Genomic DNA, 17,353 nt, shown 5'->3' with positions numbered 1-17,353 from the left:
GGTCTGACAGCACTGGCTTCCAAACTCCCTCTGTCACCAGCTAGCTGTGGGGTTTTGAGACAGTATGGGGGGGGGGGGTTTCAGCTTGGGGAAAACCCCTGGCCCTCTCAGAGGTCATAATAAGCAGGTGATAACAACAGCACGTGAAACACACAAGCACTTGGTAAATTCACCAACTTAAATTCCACACCCCATGCTTAAGTGCCTAACCTGTAGGACTTACCTGACTCAGATCAGAAGTTGAGTGGCCTTTGTTTCTCTTTTGATTACCGTGAAGACTTGGTAAGCATTAGATCTGCCTGTATACTAGCCTTTTAAATAAAATGAACTGCTGAAAAGCTTATGGAGTGGAAGGTGAGGGGCAAAAGCAAACCAATGGTTCCCTAGAGGAAAAAAGGCGTTTGCTAACACCTTAAGCAACACTAAACTCTCCAACAAACTGGATATTACAAGCTTAAACTCTCCCAAACAAGTCATTTGGGCTAAGGGCATGTGTAATTAAAGTTAAAGGCATACTAAAATAACACTTTAGCTGGTGACCTGAAAGAACCTTTTGAAAAGCTCAACCAAAACATTAGTGCATGTAGGAGGGACTTGACTTTTTGTCTATTACAGACAGCATTGCAGGGCAACACTGCATACATCCCTCTGCCTCCAAAGGAAAGCACTGATAGACCGTTAGAGCCAAGCTGCCCTAAACAGTGATGTATTCAATCCTGTGTTTTTTTTGTTTTGTTTTTTTTTTTTTTTTTTTTTTGCGGTACGCGGGCCTCTCACTGCTGTGGCCTTTCCGGTTGCGGAACACAGGCTCCGGATGCGCAGGCTCAGCGGCCATGGCTCAGGGGCCCAGCCGCTCCGCGGCACGTGGGACCGGGGCACGAACCCGCGTCCCCTGCATCGGCAGGCGGACTCTCAACCACTGCGCCACCAGGGAAGCCCTCAATCCTGTTTTACACACCTGAATTTAACAGTTCAGAACTTCAATTTCTAGTACTGGGAAAGGGATAAGAGGCTTAGTTGTGTTGACCACTGAAACACACCAGTTACCAGTTGATTCAGAAATCTCACCATGCAGACCAGAGCATCAGTCAAAAGCTCAGAGCATCAGCCAGAACCTTCCCCTGCAACACACACATAAACACACCCATGCTGGGCTTATGCTACACTTTTAAAGAGAAGCAAACAGTGAAACACGTCATTTACAACGTTTCTCATGAAAGGAAAGAAGTTTTGCAGAGGGTAGAAAACCACAATTCCTGCCACAGACATATTGATTACTGACCCACAGGAGCCACTTAAATGCTGACTGGATCATCAGTGATGAGTGAAATCATCTACCTCTAGTCATAAAGCCCCTCTTTGCTATCGCTGGTCTTTTTAACTCTCAAGTAACTGGAATAAACCTTTTGACAGATCATGGTGGCAACGTGTTTTCAGAACTCCTTTGGCAAATACATCACAGTTTGTTACAACAGCACAAAAATGATTTTGCAAATCATACCTCTGCATAACTTTCAATTAAATTTAGTTTTGATTGTAGAAAGATACTCTGGTTGTAATATAATATTCTACTCACGTCTAAATTAGTATAGCAGCTTCACCGTTTCCTTTCTCCATATCTTCTCTGCAGAATTACATTAGTGAGCTAATATTTCATCTTTGTTCTACAGAAACACCTCACAAAATAACTTCCAACAAGACGGCACATCACCTATTACACCAGACTCGTGAGAAAAGCTGGACGAGAATTTCCAAAAAAGGGGGCTATGTGCCGATGTGCAATGCTCTTCATGCTTGTGGGATCTGAATCTCCTAGACTGCCGCTTCTAAGAGCGCTCTAAAACTACAGGTGCATTCAATGAAAACCAAGGGCCATCACAGACGCTCACGCAGGGAAACAGATGGAAATGCCATATTAATGCACTGCATGCACTGCAAGTTTGCCCAGCACACTGAACTAGTGAGGGACGACACAGCAAACAGATCGTGGTTTAAAATGTGATATCAAAACGCATTTTTAAATTCATACTCGCCTAGTTTCTACACATTGTGGCCATCTTATCATTTGACACAGTGAAGCTACCATACATTCTGGGAGCCTGACACATAAAGGACTTTCACCTATCTGAAGATGGTTGACACCACTCTGGATGAGCACATCCCACCGCAAGGAACTCTGCCCTCTGTGTTGGTTAGGCAAAGTGCAAACTAAGGCTGCAAAGGGCAGGGCCGGGTTACTTGTTAAATGCATTTCCCTAGAGTACAGAGGCTGCAGCTGACTCCTCAGGCTGCCTCCTCACTGGCTGACACAGAAAAGGTCACCTGGGAAAATTAACTTCTCATCTCTGATGCTCCATTCCAAGACTGGCGGGGAGGAAAGGGAGGGTGAGCACGTCGACTACTCCCCTTTATTAGGCAAGCCTGTGGCCCTCACAACCAGCCAGAACCACAAAACATGCAGCAGGTTCACTATCTTAACCCAAGCCTGGTACCCCTGCCACCAAGGCCAGCCTGGGCAAAAGATTAACCTGTGATCCGCCACAGGGATCACTGACAGGGCCAACCCTGCTGAGAGAGCGTGCCAACTTTCTGTTTGTTTTAAAGGAAATACTTCCTGACACAGGTTTGGTAAAGACTCTGAACTCTGCACATGAAGCCGTGTGGTTAGTTCTCATCTGGCTCTATCCACTCAAGATCCGCCAAAGCAACCTCTTTCCGAGGGTAGACCCTGGCTGGGTAATCGACACTACCTCATTCAAGTCACGCGGCTCCAACCGGATCCCGGGGAGCCCAGCGCCGCGTCCTGTCCCGGCTGCAATCCTTCCGCGCGCCGCACGGGGGTGATGGGCGAGGTGTCCCTTTCAGCCGCAGCAGGAAAGGACTCCCACCTGTGGGGCCCAAACTGGCTCTTGCGGCCCAGGTGAAGCACGAGGGGGCGGGGTAGGAGGAAACACCGCCCCTTCCAGGAAAGCCGACGTTGCTAGTAGCAGAACGCGCGGGCACACTACTAGCGGAGCCCACCTGCAGCCACAGCAAACAAACTTTCCTCCCCTCTGAGTTGGAAGAAAAGGGTCCCTTACGCCACCCCCTGGCCCGAGCCGGCAACGTCCAGGAGCTCCGAGGGCTCCTCACCTGATACCCTTAAACGCCCAACTTGGTGTGTCCCAGGGCGCAGACCCAGCTCTGCCTCGCGCCACGGTGGGGTGTGCGGGGTAGAGGACTGGGGTGCCAGCTGGGGATTAGGAATTTGTGGGGAGAGCGGGAGGACGCCGCTCACTAGCCTTTGCAACTCCAGCTCCCAACTTTGCCAGCCACCCAGCCGCTGCCCTCCGGTTCCTCCGCGGCGCGCACCCGGCTCCCTCGGTTTCTCCAACCCTCCCGTAGGGAGAGAGCTCCCCAAGGCCAGTGGAACCCCGCGCGCCCGGCGCACTTACAGCCGTAGCGGGGTCTCTGCAGGGACGGCTGCTCCTCGTGGGGCATCCTGCGCGGTTCCGGGGGCCCGCACGCGGCGCGCCCCCCGCGGCTCCCCTCGCTGGCCAGGCTCGCCGCTCCGCGCCCAGCCGGCGCGCTAGTATCCGGCCTCTCGCGGCCCTCCCCTGGCCGCCCCGAGATGGGCGCCCCGCTCGCTCGGTGCTCCGTCGTCAGCGCCCGCTGCCGCCGCCGCGCGCTGACACCGGAGCAAAAGTGAACTCTCCTCCCTCGCTCGCTCCGGGCCGCCGCCGCCGCCTCCCGGGCAGGTTTCCTTTCTCCTACAGCCCGGCCCCGTTATCCACCGCGGTGAGAGCGCGCGCCGCGGCGCAGCGACCTCTACCGCGCGCGGGGCGCAGCGCCCGGCCGCCTGGACCCGCCCCTGTCCGGCCCCGCGGCTGGAGGAAGGGTCTGCACGGGCCCTGGGCCGGGATCCCCTGCCACTGGGGCCCGCGGCCGCCCCGCCTGCTTTTTCACTTGTGGAGCGTTTAGAGGGTGGAAGTGAACCTCTGCGGAGAAGAGCAAGAAAAACCGCAGAAGACACAGCCAGCCCCAGCCGCCCAGGGTGTTGCTCGGTTACAGAAGGACAAACAGCGCGGTTCCTTTTCGTCTGGGGAGATTGCGCCTTGACTTTTTTTTTTTTCCTTTTTTCTTTTTTCCCCTCGAACGTTGCTTCTGTGACTCCTTGTCTACAAAATACCGGGTTCCCCTTTCATGACCAGAAACTGAGAGTGTGTGTTTGCTGGAGGGACAAGATAAACACTCGCTGAGCAACCACTCAAAACACAACTGCGAGTCATCCTCGGATCACCTTGGGCCCGCTGCCCTCCCCCAAGTACAGAACTGTCGCCCAGCCCAGCTGGGGTCGCACACCACAAAAACCTTTTCCGGCTTAGCTTTTAAGGAAACTAAACTACCTGTGGCAGTTTTTAAAGATTTCGGGGGGGGGGGTTGTTTTGTTTTCATGCCGTCACCTGGAGCTATTTTTCTCTTTGTGCCTCAGAGTGATAAGATCTGGAGGAATGTGGACTCTTCTAAACCCGTGTCCTCACCTGCTTGTCAAATGTGGAATGTATGGGTTGCTAAATAAAATAATTGGCTGGCTAAATAAACTAATTGGAGTTATAAGAGATGATTTCGTTGGAGAAAAGGTGGCATACTGACACTAACCATTTTGTAGTCTGCAAAGATAGAGGGTGGCCAGCTGGTTTCCATTTCACGTGGGAGCTGCAGTCCTTCTCAAACTTGTTGAAACTCAGATTCTGGGGGCCCACCCTCAGACTTTCCAGTTCAGTTGGGTCTGGACTGGGGCTCATGGATCTGCATTTCTAACAAGTTCCCCTGTAATGTTAGAAAATAAGCACGAGGCATCTCAGCTGGACTCAGGGAAGTGTCTTCCCATGGGAGAGCAAGGAGGTTCTATCCCACTCCCCTGGTTGGAATGGGCTGAGTGGGCCTTTTCTCCCTTAAAAAGCAGATGCCTCGGGCTTCCCTGGTGGCGCAGTGGTTAAGAATCCTCCTGCCAATGCAGGGGACATGGGTTTGAGCCCTGGTCTGGGAAGATTCCCCCATGCCGCAGAGCAGCTAAGCCCATGCGCCACAACTACTGAGCCTGCGCACTAGAGCCCGTGAGCCACAGCTACTGAGCCCACGTGCCACAACTACTAAAGCTTGTGCACCTAGAGCCCATGCTCTGCAACAAGAGAAGCCACAGCAATGAGAAGCTCGCTCACCGCAAGGAAGAGTAGCCCCCGCTCGCCACAACTAGAGAAAGCCCGTGTGCAGCAACAAAGACCCAATGCAGCCAAAAATAAATAAATAAGCAGATGCCTCTTTTTATAAGAGCAATTCAAAGGTGAAATGGCCACATTTTGAGGCACAGCACCCTGTCAGTCAGTGTTCACTCAGACAGGGGCATGTTCAAGGGGAATTTCCTGTGTTTCTGGACATGTTGAATCAGATATCTCAAGTTCATTTCACCTCTATGATTCCATGTATTAAGTACTACAATTAGAGCTCACACATATCAATTTTCAGTATGAGCATATGATTTAGGACCCAAATAAGTGGGTAGTTTAGGGAATTCCCTAGTGGTCCAGTGGTTAGGACTCTGGAGCTTCCACTGCAGGGGCCAGGGTTTGATCCCTGGTGAGGGAACTAAGATCCCACATGCTGCGCGGTGTAGACAAAAAAAAAGAAAAAAGAAAGAGTGCGTAGTCTATGTATTTAGAGGTGTTAGGAAAGTCACTGTAAACTGGAATGGTCAAGGAAGGTGATAGGGTTTGAACATACGGTTTGAGGTAGACCTTGAAGAAGAGTTGGAAGGAGAATGCCTACTGGAGGACAGGCAATGACAAGGGACAATGGAGTGGGGCATGAGGTTGGTTGAGGGTGGGAGATTTGAAGCTGATAACAGATCATGGAGGACACTGAATATGGGCAAAGAGGACGGGATATTATCACAGAAGCATTTGAGAGCTCAAAGGTTTGGGGTACGGGAGCTGCATGATGCAAGGGAGTATAGGGAAGGGGACTCTTGCAGCAGGTTATAGGATGGATTTGAGTGGGGCAGCTGGAAGGTGCTGATACCTGGTGGAAGGGGCTCTGGCAGAAGCAGAAGAGGGAAGTAAGGAGAGCTTCAGTGAGGTTGATTGACGCCAGTGTGATAAAGGGGTAGTTTTAATACAAACAAGTTGGTGTCATCGACACATAGAGATATCACCAAATGTAATAAATAAAGTAAATATCTGTTAATGGTAGAAAGTGAAGGTTAAAGCAAAAATAGGTGGTCTGCAGGAGAATAGTTGTAAGTTCATGTTCCAGCTGGTCAGCTCTTCTCTGAAGGCTCTGGGGAGGTTTTAAAACTCTGTCGTGGCTAATGTTTCTATGGAGAACTTAACGCTAAGAAGAAATTGTAAAAGCAAATGCTCCTGATTTATTTTGCAAGTGCTGAAATGAATCTTTGGGATTTCAGTCTGCATTCACTGGGTAACTACTAGCTCACAGATCACTTCTTTGCAGAATCTCAGAAAAGAAACTTGTCTGCAGAATTTTGGGCTATTTTTCTCTTAGGGTTGGACATTGGAGGGTGATTCAAATAAATACAATATGCCAGCTTACTTTGCCATCTGACTGTGCTTGCAGGAATATTAAAACAAAAACTGACACCGTCTAGTGAAAAATGTCTTTTTAATAAAGCAAGAAGTGTTTTTTCTTTAATGTAAAACAAAAGATGACACTGGAAAACTACTAGACCTGGTAAAACAATTTTTAAAGCAGTATTATTTAAAACATGATTGTTTTCAGAGGTCTCTCTCCTTCTAACTAGTTGAAATGAGGTGTTTGACAAAACGCAATTTTGTTTTTATAACAATAACAGATTATTCATATCAAGAGCGTCAAACAGGATTTTAAAAGTATGTTTGAGTAAAGATCTCGGCATTCACCGTTCCATTCACCTTTGACATGATTTGGTCATTTTCCAATAATATCATGTTGTTGATCATTTTAACATTTTTACCACAATAGTGACCAATGTGCTTTCAAAGCGTCACCCAAAGAAGTGAGGCATGAGGAAGTGAAAGGAAAGAAATCATTAAAGCCTTTTTCAAAGTCCTAAGAGACTTTGGCTTGTTAACATTTTCTAACCCATTCCCTGTCCCAGAAAAAGAGTGATGCTGAGCAGGAATCTGCATTTTATTGCCAAGGAGAACTCTGTACCTAAAAAGGGAATCCTTAGAGTCCAACATCAGCTTAAATAACAAAAATGAATCAGAACAGAAATAAATGTCACGGTCCGTGTTTCAGTTCTCAAAAACAAAAGTCAGGTAGTAATGTCAGGGTAGAGGATAACTGTAGAACTGGTGGCCTCTACACATCATTTTATGGCCAGGGAAACAAAGAGGCACAGAGAAGTTGCATGAGTTCCACAGCTAAGGAAGAATAGAGCCTTAGTGACATTCCAGGTCTCCTGAGAGCCTCTGCCCGTTGCTTCTTCTACGGTACATGTTTTTGTTTTTATATACATAAATTTTTTTTTCCAGTGAAGTCCTTTTCCACTTCACTACAGCCTATAGCTTTGGACAACTAAATATTTCAAATATTTTGTCAATGTTAAATCGGCAAGCCTTCTTGGCAATCTTGCCTTTTTCTCTCTGCTCTAAAGTTCTAAACAAATCAAAGTTTGGAGAGACTGAACTTTAATTTTATTAAAAAAATAAAGCCATGCACAGTTCCATTATTATTTTTTCCATTTCACAGTTTAAGAAAGTTAGAACTTCAGTGACTCTGAGAAGATGATCCCCAGGGTAGCCTGGAAACGAGGAGGAAGAGAAAGCAGCATTGATTCTAGGTGGCCCCCTTCACTTTTTATCCCCTTTACTCTGCATTAACTTTCTCAATTGCATTTATCATCTAACACAACATACACTGGATTATTTGTTTATTGTTTGTCATCTCCCTCTAGAACATGAGCTTTCTGAGAGCTGGGACTTGGTCTAATTCTTCACTGCTGTGTGCCAGGACTTGCAGCAATGCCTGGAATATAGTAGCTGCTTAATTATTTTGTTATAATCACGAATTTACTAAATACAGGTACATACCAGGCACTATACTAGGAATAGTTGCAACTTTCAATCTGTAACAACTCTGTGAAGAACTTGTTATTCTTTTGTTTGTTTTTTTGTGGTATGCAGGCCTCTCACTGTTGTGGCCTCTCCCGTTGTGGAGCACAGGCTCCGGACGCGCAGGCTCAGCGGCCATGGCTCACGGGCCCAGCCACTCCGCGGCATGTGGGATCTTCCTGGACCGGGGCACGAACCCGTGTCCCCTGCATTGGCAGGCGGACTCTCAACCACTGCGCCACCAGGGAAGCCCCTGGTTATTTTTATTTAACAGTGAAGAAACCGACTCAAAAAGTCTCATAGGTAGTACAGTAAAGGGCAGCGCTGAATTTACCTGAATCCAAACTTTTCTCCCAACACAAAAACCTATCTCCTAGGGGCTTCCTTGGTGGTGCAGTGGTTGAGAATCTGCCTGCCAATGCAGGGGACACGGGTTCGAGCCCTGGTCTGGGAGGATCCCACATGCCGCAGAGCAAATAGGCCCGTGAGCCACAACTACTGAGCCTGCACGTCTGGAGCCTGTGCTCCGCAACAAGAGAGGCTGCAATAATGAGCGGCCCGCGCACCACAATGAGGAGTGGCCCCCACTTGCTGCAACTAGAGAAAGCCCTCACACAGAAACGAAGACCCAACATAGCCATAAATAAATAAATAAAATTTTTTTTAAAAAATGGCAAAATTCCTTTAAAAAAACAAAAAAACCTGTCTCCTGTTTCAGGCTAATAAATTGAACTGTGCATTTCAACATGTCACCTTCTACTAAATGCATGTTCCCTTTTCCCGGGCGAATGCTAAAGGAACTGCTATAAATGCCCCCAAATTACCATCATCTATTTGACATCACAAAGAACTAGGGACCTGGGGGTCCAGTTTGCGTCCAGGCAGTATTTCTGATTATAGTTTTCCTAATAATCCCCTGCATTTCCCTGTTGGTTTTCAGATAAGATCTGAAAGGGCTAAGGGCTCTATCACATATCTGTAAAGTTGTCCTGAATCCATTTTTTAAAATTATTCATGATTTCCCATGAACTATGACTTCAAATATGCTTTATCTTATCTCAGATTATCTGTCTTTAGCAGTAGCTCTTAATCCTAGCTTTAATTTTCTTTGCCTGACTCCTATACCCCCTTCTGGAACACTCTGTCTTAACTGGCAGATGAGAGGCAAATGATTTTCTAGCTGACCTTGGAGAGCTTGGCTATTTTGAAAGAAGCTTGACTATCAGAGAATGAAAATGAAGACACCCATTATGTTACCAACCTGGGCTCCTGGATTATTTAATCAATAGAAATTGATAAGAGGCAATATGAGAAATTCAGGCAAGGTTTTATTGGGACTGGTGCTGCAGCAGGAGACAGCGAGAATGACAAACCGGTGCCCTTGCTCGCTTCCTAAGGAAGGTGGTCTAGTTCCTTTAAATGGGGTGAGGGTAGGGGAGGATTGGTGGGTCAGGTGGAAAAGGGTGGCCTGGGTGATCTGCCCACCGCCTTGGTGGTTCAGCGTGCAGGGATCATGCACAGTACCCTGCTTTTGCTCATGCCACCTCAGAAATGGCAGTTGGGGACTTCCCTGGTGGCACAGTGGTTAAGAATCTGCCTACCAATGCCAGGGACACGGGTTCGAGCCCTGGTCCGGGAAGATCCCACATGCTGCGGAGCAACTAAGCCCGTGCGCCACAACTACTGAAGCCTGCGCTCTAGAGCCCGTGAGCCACAACTACTGAGCCCGCGTGCCACAACTACTGAAGCCCACCAGCCTAGAGCCCGTGCTCTGCAAGGAGAAAAGCCACTGCAATGAGAAGTCCGTGCACTGCAACAAAGAGTAGCCCCTGCTTGCCGCAACTAGAGAAAGCCTGCGCACAGCAACAAAGACCTGATGCAGCCATAATTAATTAAAACGTTAAAATCTCTCTCTCTCTGGAATGCTTTTCAAAATATTTTTAAAAAGGAAACAAGCATTCTGTTAGTATAGTCAAATAGATGTAATGGTTTTGTTGGTTTACTAGTTTTTTAAATTCAGATTCATTTAATTTTCTTGACTAAGGCAAATCTACATTATTTCAAAACAAAGTCTCACTGAGATAAACACACTGATGGTGGCAATCTGAATATGCAAACATACAAATCTTTCTAGAAAGATGCTTACTATCTGGGGAAGGGATTGTGGCTTCTACCCCAAAACTCAGCTGCCCCCTAAGGGGCTGCTGGGACCCATTTCCTGATGACCAGCTTCTCTATTTGGGGACTGGTTATTGACTCCTGGCCCTCCTGTTAAAACTCAACAAGGGATAGCTCTTCACTTCATGAATAGGGGAAGGGTTGCCCCTAGGTCTGGTCTGTTGTGTAAACAGAAATTACCACACTTTCACAAAGCACTGCTTAAATATTTTGGTGGGGCCCCTCCGCTTTAAAGCTTTTTTTTGGGGGGGTAACCAACCAGCTGCTACAGGTCAGTTACTCAGCTTGTTAAGGGTTAACTTTACATCTGGATCTGGTCAGCCTGAGGCCAAGTATAAAAACCAATAGAACCAAGGAATACCATAGCAAGGGAGGCAATATCACCATTGCCTGCCTTTTGTCATACTGTAAATACAACTGTCACCTCAAACTCAACAGGTAAAAAATCAGAACCCACCAATTCCACATCTCTCCCATCTACCAATGGATCTTTCCTCTGACTGCCGTACTCTGTTAATACAAACATTTCCAATCACTTAGACTTTTTTAAAAAATTAATTTATTTTATTTATTTATTTTTGGCTGCATTGGGTCTTTGTTGTTGTGCTCAGGCTTTCTCTAGTTGCAGTGAGCTGGGGCTACTCTTTGTTGCATTGTGCGGGCTTCTCGTTGCGGTGCTTCTCTTGTTGCGGAGCACAAGCTCTAGGCACACGAGCTTCAGAAGTTGTGGCGCACGGGCTTAGTTGCTCCGTGGAATGTGGGAACTTCCCGGACTAGGAATCGAACCCGTGTCCCTGCATTGGCAGGCGGATTCTCAACCAGTGCACCACCAGGGAAGCCCCTCACTTAGATTTTTGATGTTTCGATCTCAATCTTTTTGGATTCCTCCAGGATCATGCCTCAGCATCCAGTCAGCCACTAAGATTTGGTGGTTGGTTTTTTGTTGTTTTTTTGTGCGCGTGTGTGAATATCTCTGTTGTTTGTTAATGTCTCTTCATTCTTCTTTGTTCTCATCATCACCACTACCACTCCACTCCCGTGCAATCTCTCACCTGGGCTGTGTCAGTGGCTAGTCCTGCGCTGGTTTTTTACTTCTTGCAATTTAACTTCATTTTTTCCTCCTCTAAATTCCTGTATCAAATATCCTGTATCAAAGCCTCCTTTGAGCCTTTAGCAAATGCTACTTTAGTTGCTATTTATGTTTCTATTGTTCTCTTGACTAAAAAATAATAATAAAATGTTAGCACTTGGAGTACCCAGATTTCTACTTTAGTTCCCAGATAGTAAATAAAAGAAGTAACCCCAGAGGGTCGAAGATAGCAGGGTGGAAAGTTATAGCTGTTGAAAGTCTGCTGATTTTTCATGTGTTTAATTCCAAGCTAAGATTTTCTTCCTAGAGACTTTGAGAGTCTAAAAATTGAGCGCTTTCATGGAGTTGGAATTTGACCTTTGTCTAACATACAATAGGTGTTCAATGAAGACAATCACAGTAGAAATCTATTTGGGTCTGGGCAAGTGATGACATTAACAAATAGGGTCTGCCTACTACACATGAAGATTATCATTTGATCTCTACAGTTTCTAAGCATGTCAGTAAAACCAGCTGGCTTGTGAAGGCTTCTGAAATCAGTCAGCTCTGGCTGCTATAATAAAATACCATAGACTGGGAGGTTTAAACAATAGACATCTGTTTCTCACGTTTCTGGAGGCTGGGGAAGTTCAAGATCAAGGTGCCAGCTGATTTGGTTCCTGATGACTACGGCCCCCTTGCTGGTTGACAGATGGCCATCTTCTTATTAGGTCCTCATGTGGCCCTCCCTTGATGCATGCATGCTGGGAAGGGGAGGGAGAGGCAGGGATGGAGAGAGGGAGGGAGAAGGGGGAGAGGTGTGGGGGGGGGAGAAAGAGAGAGAAAGAGAGATTTCCTGCAGTTTTGCTTTCTTTTCTTTTCATAAGGGCATTAATCCCATCACGAGAGCCCCAACTAATCTAACCCTAATTTCCTCCTAAAGGTCCCGCCTCCAAATATTGTCACACCATCACGCTGGGCTCCAACTAATGAATTTGGGGTGTTGGAGGGGAAGGACACAGTCAGCTCTTTGCACCTTCTTTTCATTTTCCTAAAATGTCTGTAATCTAAGCATGTTGGAGTGTCACAGTTGTTATCTTACCAGATCACATCTTCTGTAGTGTGGGGAGAATTTACTATGAACAAAGACCACGTATGCAGAGTAAGGTTGGTGTTGTTCAAGTTTAAGGCAGGAACCTCCCGCTGACCAGCCACAAGGGCCAGTGGGGGAGGGCGGGAAGGCGCGACAGTCACTACAAAAAACGCTGCTCGATGTTCTGTCATTTTAAACCCTTAATGTTTATTGTGAGGTTTCCCAAAACCCTCAGCCCTTCTTCCCACTCCAAGTGTTACACGTTGTCTAGTAGTGTTTATTTAAATTATTTAAAAATGAACTTAAATTGTTTTCACTTTGAGAGTGAATTCTGCAGTCTCTAGAAAGAACTGAGGACATTCCAGGAAGTAAAATTAAACAAAATAGCCAGAGGTAGGAATTTATCTTCTGCAAACTATAATGTTAACTTCAAGTGTCTTTTAAATGTGATGAATTAAACTCTTCTGAATGTCTGGAGTTTATATCTTCTTAGAAAATCTGTTAATTCGTATAAACTGGAGCCTTAAAATAACGTTTCATTGAAATGATATGAGGTGCTCTTGCAAAAAAGAAGGAAAGCATTTAGCTGTAAATGCTATATAGAGGATCTGTCCATTAGGTGAAGAGTCCTTTTCAATAAGCAACAAAACGTTTGACCAAAATTTTGAAAATCTAGCCCCAATTCACATGCAAATCCATTTCAAGATTACCAAAGAGGTACCTAGGATGCTGAACTTCCCATGGGCCAGAAAATCCTAGCTGATTTTGATTTTATTTCTGATTTTTACACTAATTGGTTTGTAAACAAATTTACAAAGAACACGTTTAGACTTAAATGACTTTTTCATTCTGTGGCAGGGACTTTGTCAGTTTTGTAGTATTAATCTTTGGCCTCAAAAATTAGGTTTTGGAATTTTACTCTTGTTGACTTCCCTTGATTAAGTTGTTCAGTCCCTTAAAAAAATCCCCAGGATTTAGTGGCCAAGGGCCCACAGAGGGAAGAGGTCACACTTCCCCTCCCCTCCTCCTCTGTAATCTACACCAGGAGGGCACTGGCATTGATTCTTCTCCTATGATGCCTCTATCAGGCTTCACTGATGCCTGTGATAAGAGTTCTATTTTAAAACATTTAAAAAAAAAAAAAGGAAAGGAAAGAGAAGAGCAGATATATAAAAGTAATATTTTCAGGTAATTTTCATTCTTTCCTCAAAACCTTTTTGTGTCTCTAAGACTTGGAGCTCTTAAAAAAAAATCATCTGTTGTTCTAGTTTAACAGCTCTCCAGTTTTATTCACTGCTTGTACACCCAGTGCTTTGCCCATAGTAGGAACCCAATATACATGTGTCATATCAATGGATGATTAACTTCAATCTCGATTCTCTCCAAAATTAATTTCTTAGTGCATCCTCACCACTTGCCTCCCTCGAACTGGGGTCCTAAAATCAATGTCTTGCCTCCCTCTGGGTCTTTGATGCCAACAAACCCTATTGTGAAGGGAAAGTTAAGTAAAATCCCATATTTGACAAATAACCATACATTTAAACAGCACCTGGTTTTGGCAGAGAGCTAAACCTTGGTAGAGGACCTATATGTAAACTAATAAGTACTTGCATTGCGACATCTCTCATTCAGAGCAGCAGCATCACAGAAGTATATATAACATTAGCATGGAATTCAGAGAGAGAGAGAGAGAGGCAACCGTGACATCTCTGAGATGGAAAAACCCTGTGGAGCCTCTTGGCTTTCAATGCAAGGTCATTCATTCCAACCAACCAACCAGTTCAACTGCCAGAAATAGTCTCATGAAACAAAGCAAAATTATGGATTTGTCTTTCCTAAGAGCTGCCCATTGTGGACAGGACCTGGTGGTGAGAATCTAGCTGGAGCAAAGCCTTGTGGTAAGAGCAGGTCATCACGCAGTGACTCCAGCTCCAGGAACTACAATAGGGGCCAAAAGTTACAACAACAACGTTCTAATCGCTCCAACGTCTAGGGACCAGGGCAAAAGAGAGGGGTCAGGAAAAACGCAAGCTGCAGAAATAAAGGTAGAAGAATGATGGGTTGTGCCCCAGAATAGGAAGAATAAATAAATAAATAGAAATTTAAAACATAGGGATCATGGGAGGCATTGAGATGAGTGTAGCATCAACAAAACACTCTCTCAGGGCAGAGTGTGATGCTTACTGGCTGCCTTCTTACTGCTTTCCCCTCACTGGCTTAGAAGAAGAGAGCTTTGATGGAATTCACTGTGCGACGTCCTTCCTCCATTAACAGCTTCTAAATGATTTCTGCAAAGCTGTAAGTATTAGGGGAGAATCCAAAGAGAAGCGATCAGCACGGTTACCTGTTTTGGGGAAAACATGTCAGGATGGGACTTTAAGAGACTCATTCAGCTTCTTAGCACAGGAGTAGGAGAGCCCGATATTCACTTAGAGAGGGGAAAATGAGTTGGGAACCATGACAAAACTGTGCGTTGGAAAGAGTATCTGTGAAAGGAGCCCTAATGCAGCTTGGGTGAGAGGCAGGAAGGACTCACCCGGAGCTGGACTAGCTGGGGGTTCAGCTCACAGACAGCCTGTCAGCTTGCCTGTTGTTTGATTCTAATTCTCATGTATCCCGTACTTAAAGCAGTTGCCAGACTTTTCTCTTGTTCCTTTCTCCAGCATATTTGACAATCTCTCTGACACGTCCTTTGTGGCAGATACCATGCTAAACATCGAGGAGGGATAGAAAGGAATAGAAACCATATGCTGTGAACGTCAGCAACGTACAGTTCCATTTGCCTCTCGCTATAATTTTTATGCAAATCTGTCATTCCAAAAGGCCAGCTAGGTCTAAATAACCCAGGGAAAGCACTAAGAATGGGATGGGGAAAGTTATTCTATCCACCCAGGCAAAATTGTGATATTCATAAAAACGTTGTTTACATGTTTTGTTTCACAAAAGAATGGTTCAAAACCAAATAGCTGGACTTCCCTGGTGGCGCAGTGGTTAAGAATCTGCCTACCAGTGCAGGGGACACGGGTTCGAGCCCTGGTCTGGGAAGATCCCACATGCCGCGGAGCAACTAAGCCCGTGAGCCACAACTACTGAAGCCCGCACGCCTAGAGCCCGTGCTCTGCAACAAAAGAAGCCACCGCAATGAGAAGCCTGCACACTGCAGCGAAGAGTAGACCCTGCTCGCCACAACTAGAGAAAGCCTGTGCGCAGCAAATGAAGACCCAATGTGGCCAAAAAAACAAAACAGAAAAAACCCCCAAAAAACACAACTAAATAGCTGAAGGAAGAAGGGAATTTTAAGCAAGAAAAGGCTCATTTTTATCATCTAAATATATTACCCATATTAGCTAAAATTCATGTCCTTTTTATTGTTGAGCTCCTATATAGCTAGAATTGTCTAGTTAAGAGAGCAAAGGGGTATTCAGAACAGAGAAATATGTCTTACTATCCTAAAAGTTGTCTATCCAGTCTCGCTGCTTTTAAAAGTTTCAGGGAATCACACTCTGTGAGTTCAAATACTTCCTTTTATGCTGAATAAATAAACTTGCTTTCAAGTCAGGATGAGCACAGAGTTCCAAACACTGAACACTTAATGACATTCAGCATGAAGTGCTGGACGTGATCTGTAAAGTCAAGGGTTAGTACATTCTGAACCTTTACAAAAAGACAGAAGGGCAAAAATTCCTCATGTAGTTTGGTATAAGTGATGTTCATATGTCCATAATATTCTCTAGCTTTATATATATATATATACACATACCTTGCTGCATCGCATAGTAAAATACCAGGATTTTTTACTCAAGTGTCCCTGGGCGTACAGAGTTCAACTCCAGGGCATCAGGTAACTGGAGGTGCGATGAAGCTTGAGGAATTCAAATGTTACCCATTTCACCTTGTTGCCAAAGGGCCTGCCTGAGCTCCACAGAGGAAAGTGCTCTAAGTAGGAGGCTGTTAGGAGACCTTGGCCTCGCCACCGCCAGTCCAGTGCCAGTGCCTGAGGCCTGTTCCACTAATATTATGGATGAGGAAATGGAGGCACAAGGCGTCTGGAAGATGAATGATCCGACATTCTTGGTTTTGTGCATACCACTCCCCCCAACACCCCGCCTCGCCCCTCCCCGTATAATAATTTTTCTTAATGAGCAAAAGAAGGAAATCGGTTAGGCTGGATACTTTGCCTAGGCTCATTCAGGGCTTTTGTCCAAGTTCAAAACACGGCTGGCTTGGGGATCCGCCTGGAACATTCTTGACTAACTGGGAGGCAAAGGTCTCCTCCAGAATTAAGTGCCGCCTCTCCAGAGAAACTTTCCTGGGGAAGGTTTGTGGTTTAGTTTTGTTTGAGCTGGAAGAAGAGGGAAAAGAGAAAAGAATGGATTGAATTGTTTTCAAGGTCAGGCTATGGATCTGAGGTGTAAAGAGGCTGACGGTATTGTGCGTGGCTCTCAGCTTGAAAGGGTTTGATGATTAAGAAAGGCTGGTTAAATAATATGTGTCCGAGCTGGCAAGCAGTGGGGTTTTAGCTGCCGTGGAAGCAGATATGGGCCGGGGCAGTCTCCTCCTTCACTTTTCCCTGGTAGCCAAACGGGGCCCACAGATATTTCACTTAGCTTGTACTGTACGGGCCCACGAGTGTTTAAAAATAATTAAATTAGTTGCTGACATATAAAAAAGCCAGTCGGTTTCTCCCATCTCCTAAAAAAAAAAATTCAAAACCCAAAAATCTGGCCAATGGGGGCCATATTCCCATGCAGCAGCCATGGGCTGGCAGTAGTCAGCCACTGCCTCTTTACCTGGGGCACAAACCCCCAGCTGAGCCAGAGCTACTGCCCTGCTTGTTCCGGCCTCACCACCATCTGCCTCCGCTTTCTTTCTTCCCACCACAGTGTCACGAGTACTTGGTGTGCTGAAGAGTCTCCTGACCCA

The 17,353-nt window shown here is 45.9% G+C and overlaps 1 protein-coding gene across 1 annotated transcript in view; it reads right to left on the bottom strand.

Moving 5' to 3' along the window:
- The window catches only part of IQGAP2 (IQ motif containing GTPase activating protein 2), a 286,204-nt gene extending 282,676 nt beyond the window's left edge, over window positions 1-3,528 (bottom strand). The window contains exon 1 of the mRNA XM_060143147.1: window positions 3,435-3,528. Coding sequence (XP_059999130.1) covers window positions 3,435-3,480 — 46 coding nt within the window. The 5' untranslated portion in view covers window positions 3,481-3,528. The remainder of the gene's footprint in view (window positions 1-3,434) is intronic.
- Between the last annotated feature and the right edge of the window lie 13,825 nt (window positions 3,529-17,353).

The sequence above is a fragment of the Lagenorhynchus albirostris genome, chromosome 3 (genome assembly GCF_949774975.1).
Source record: "Lagenorhynchus albirostris chromosome 3, mLagAlb1.1, whole genome shotgun sequence".
In the NCBI taxonomy this organism is placed as follows: domain Eukaryota; kingdom Metazoa; phylum Chordata; class Mammalia; order Artiodactyla; family Delphinidae; genus Lagenorhynchus; species Lagenorhynchus albirostris.
The sequence above is the reverse complement of the archived record's forward strand: the minus strand, read 5'-3'. Positions and strand labels throughout refer to the sequence as shown.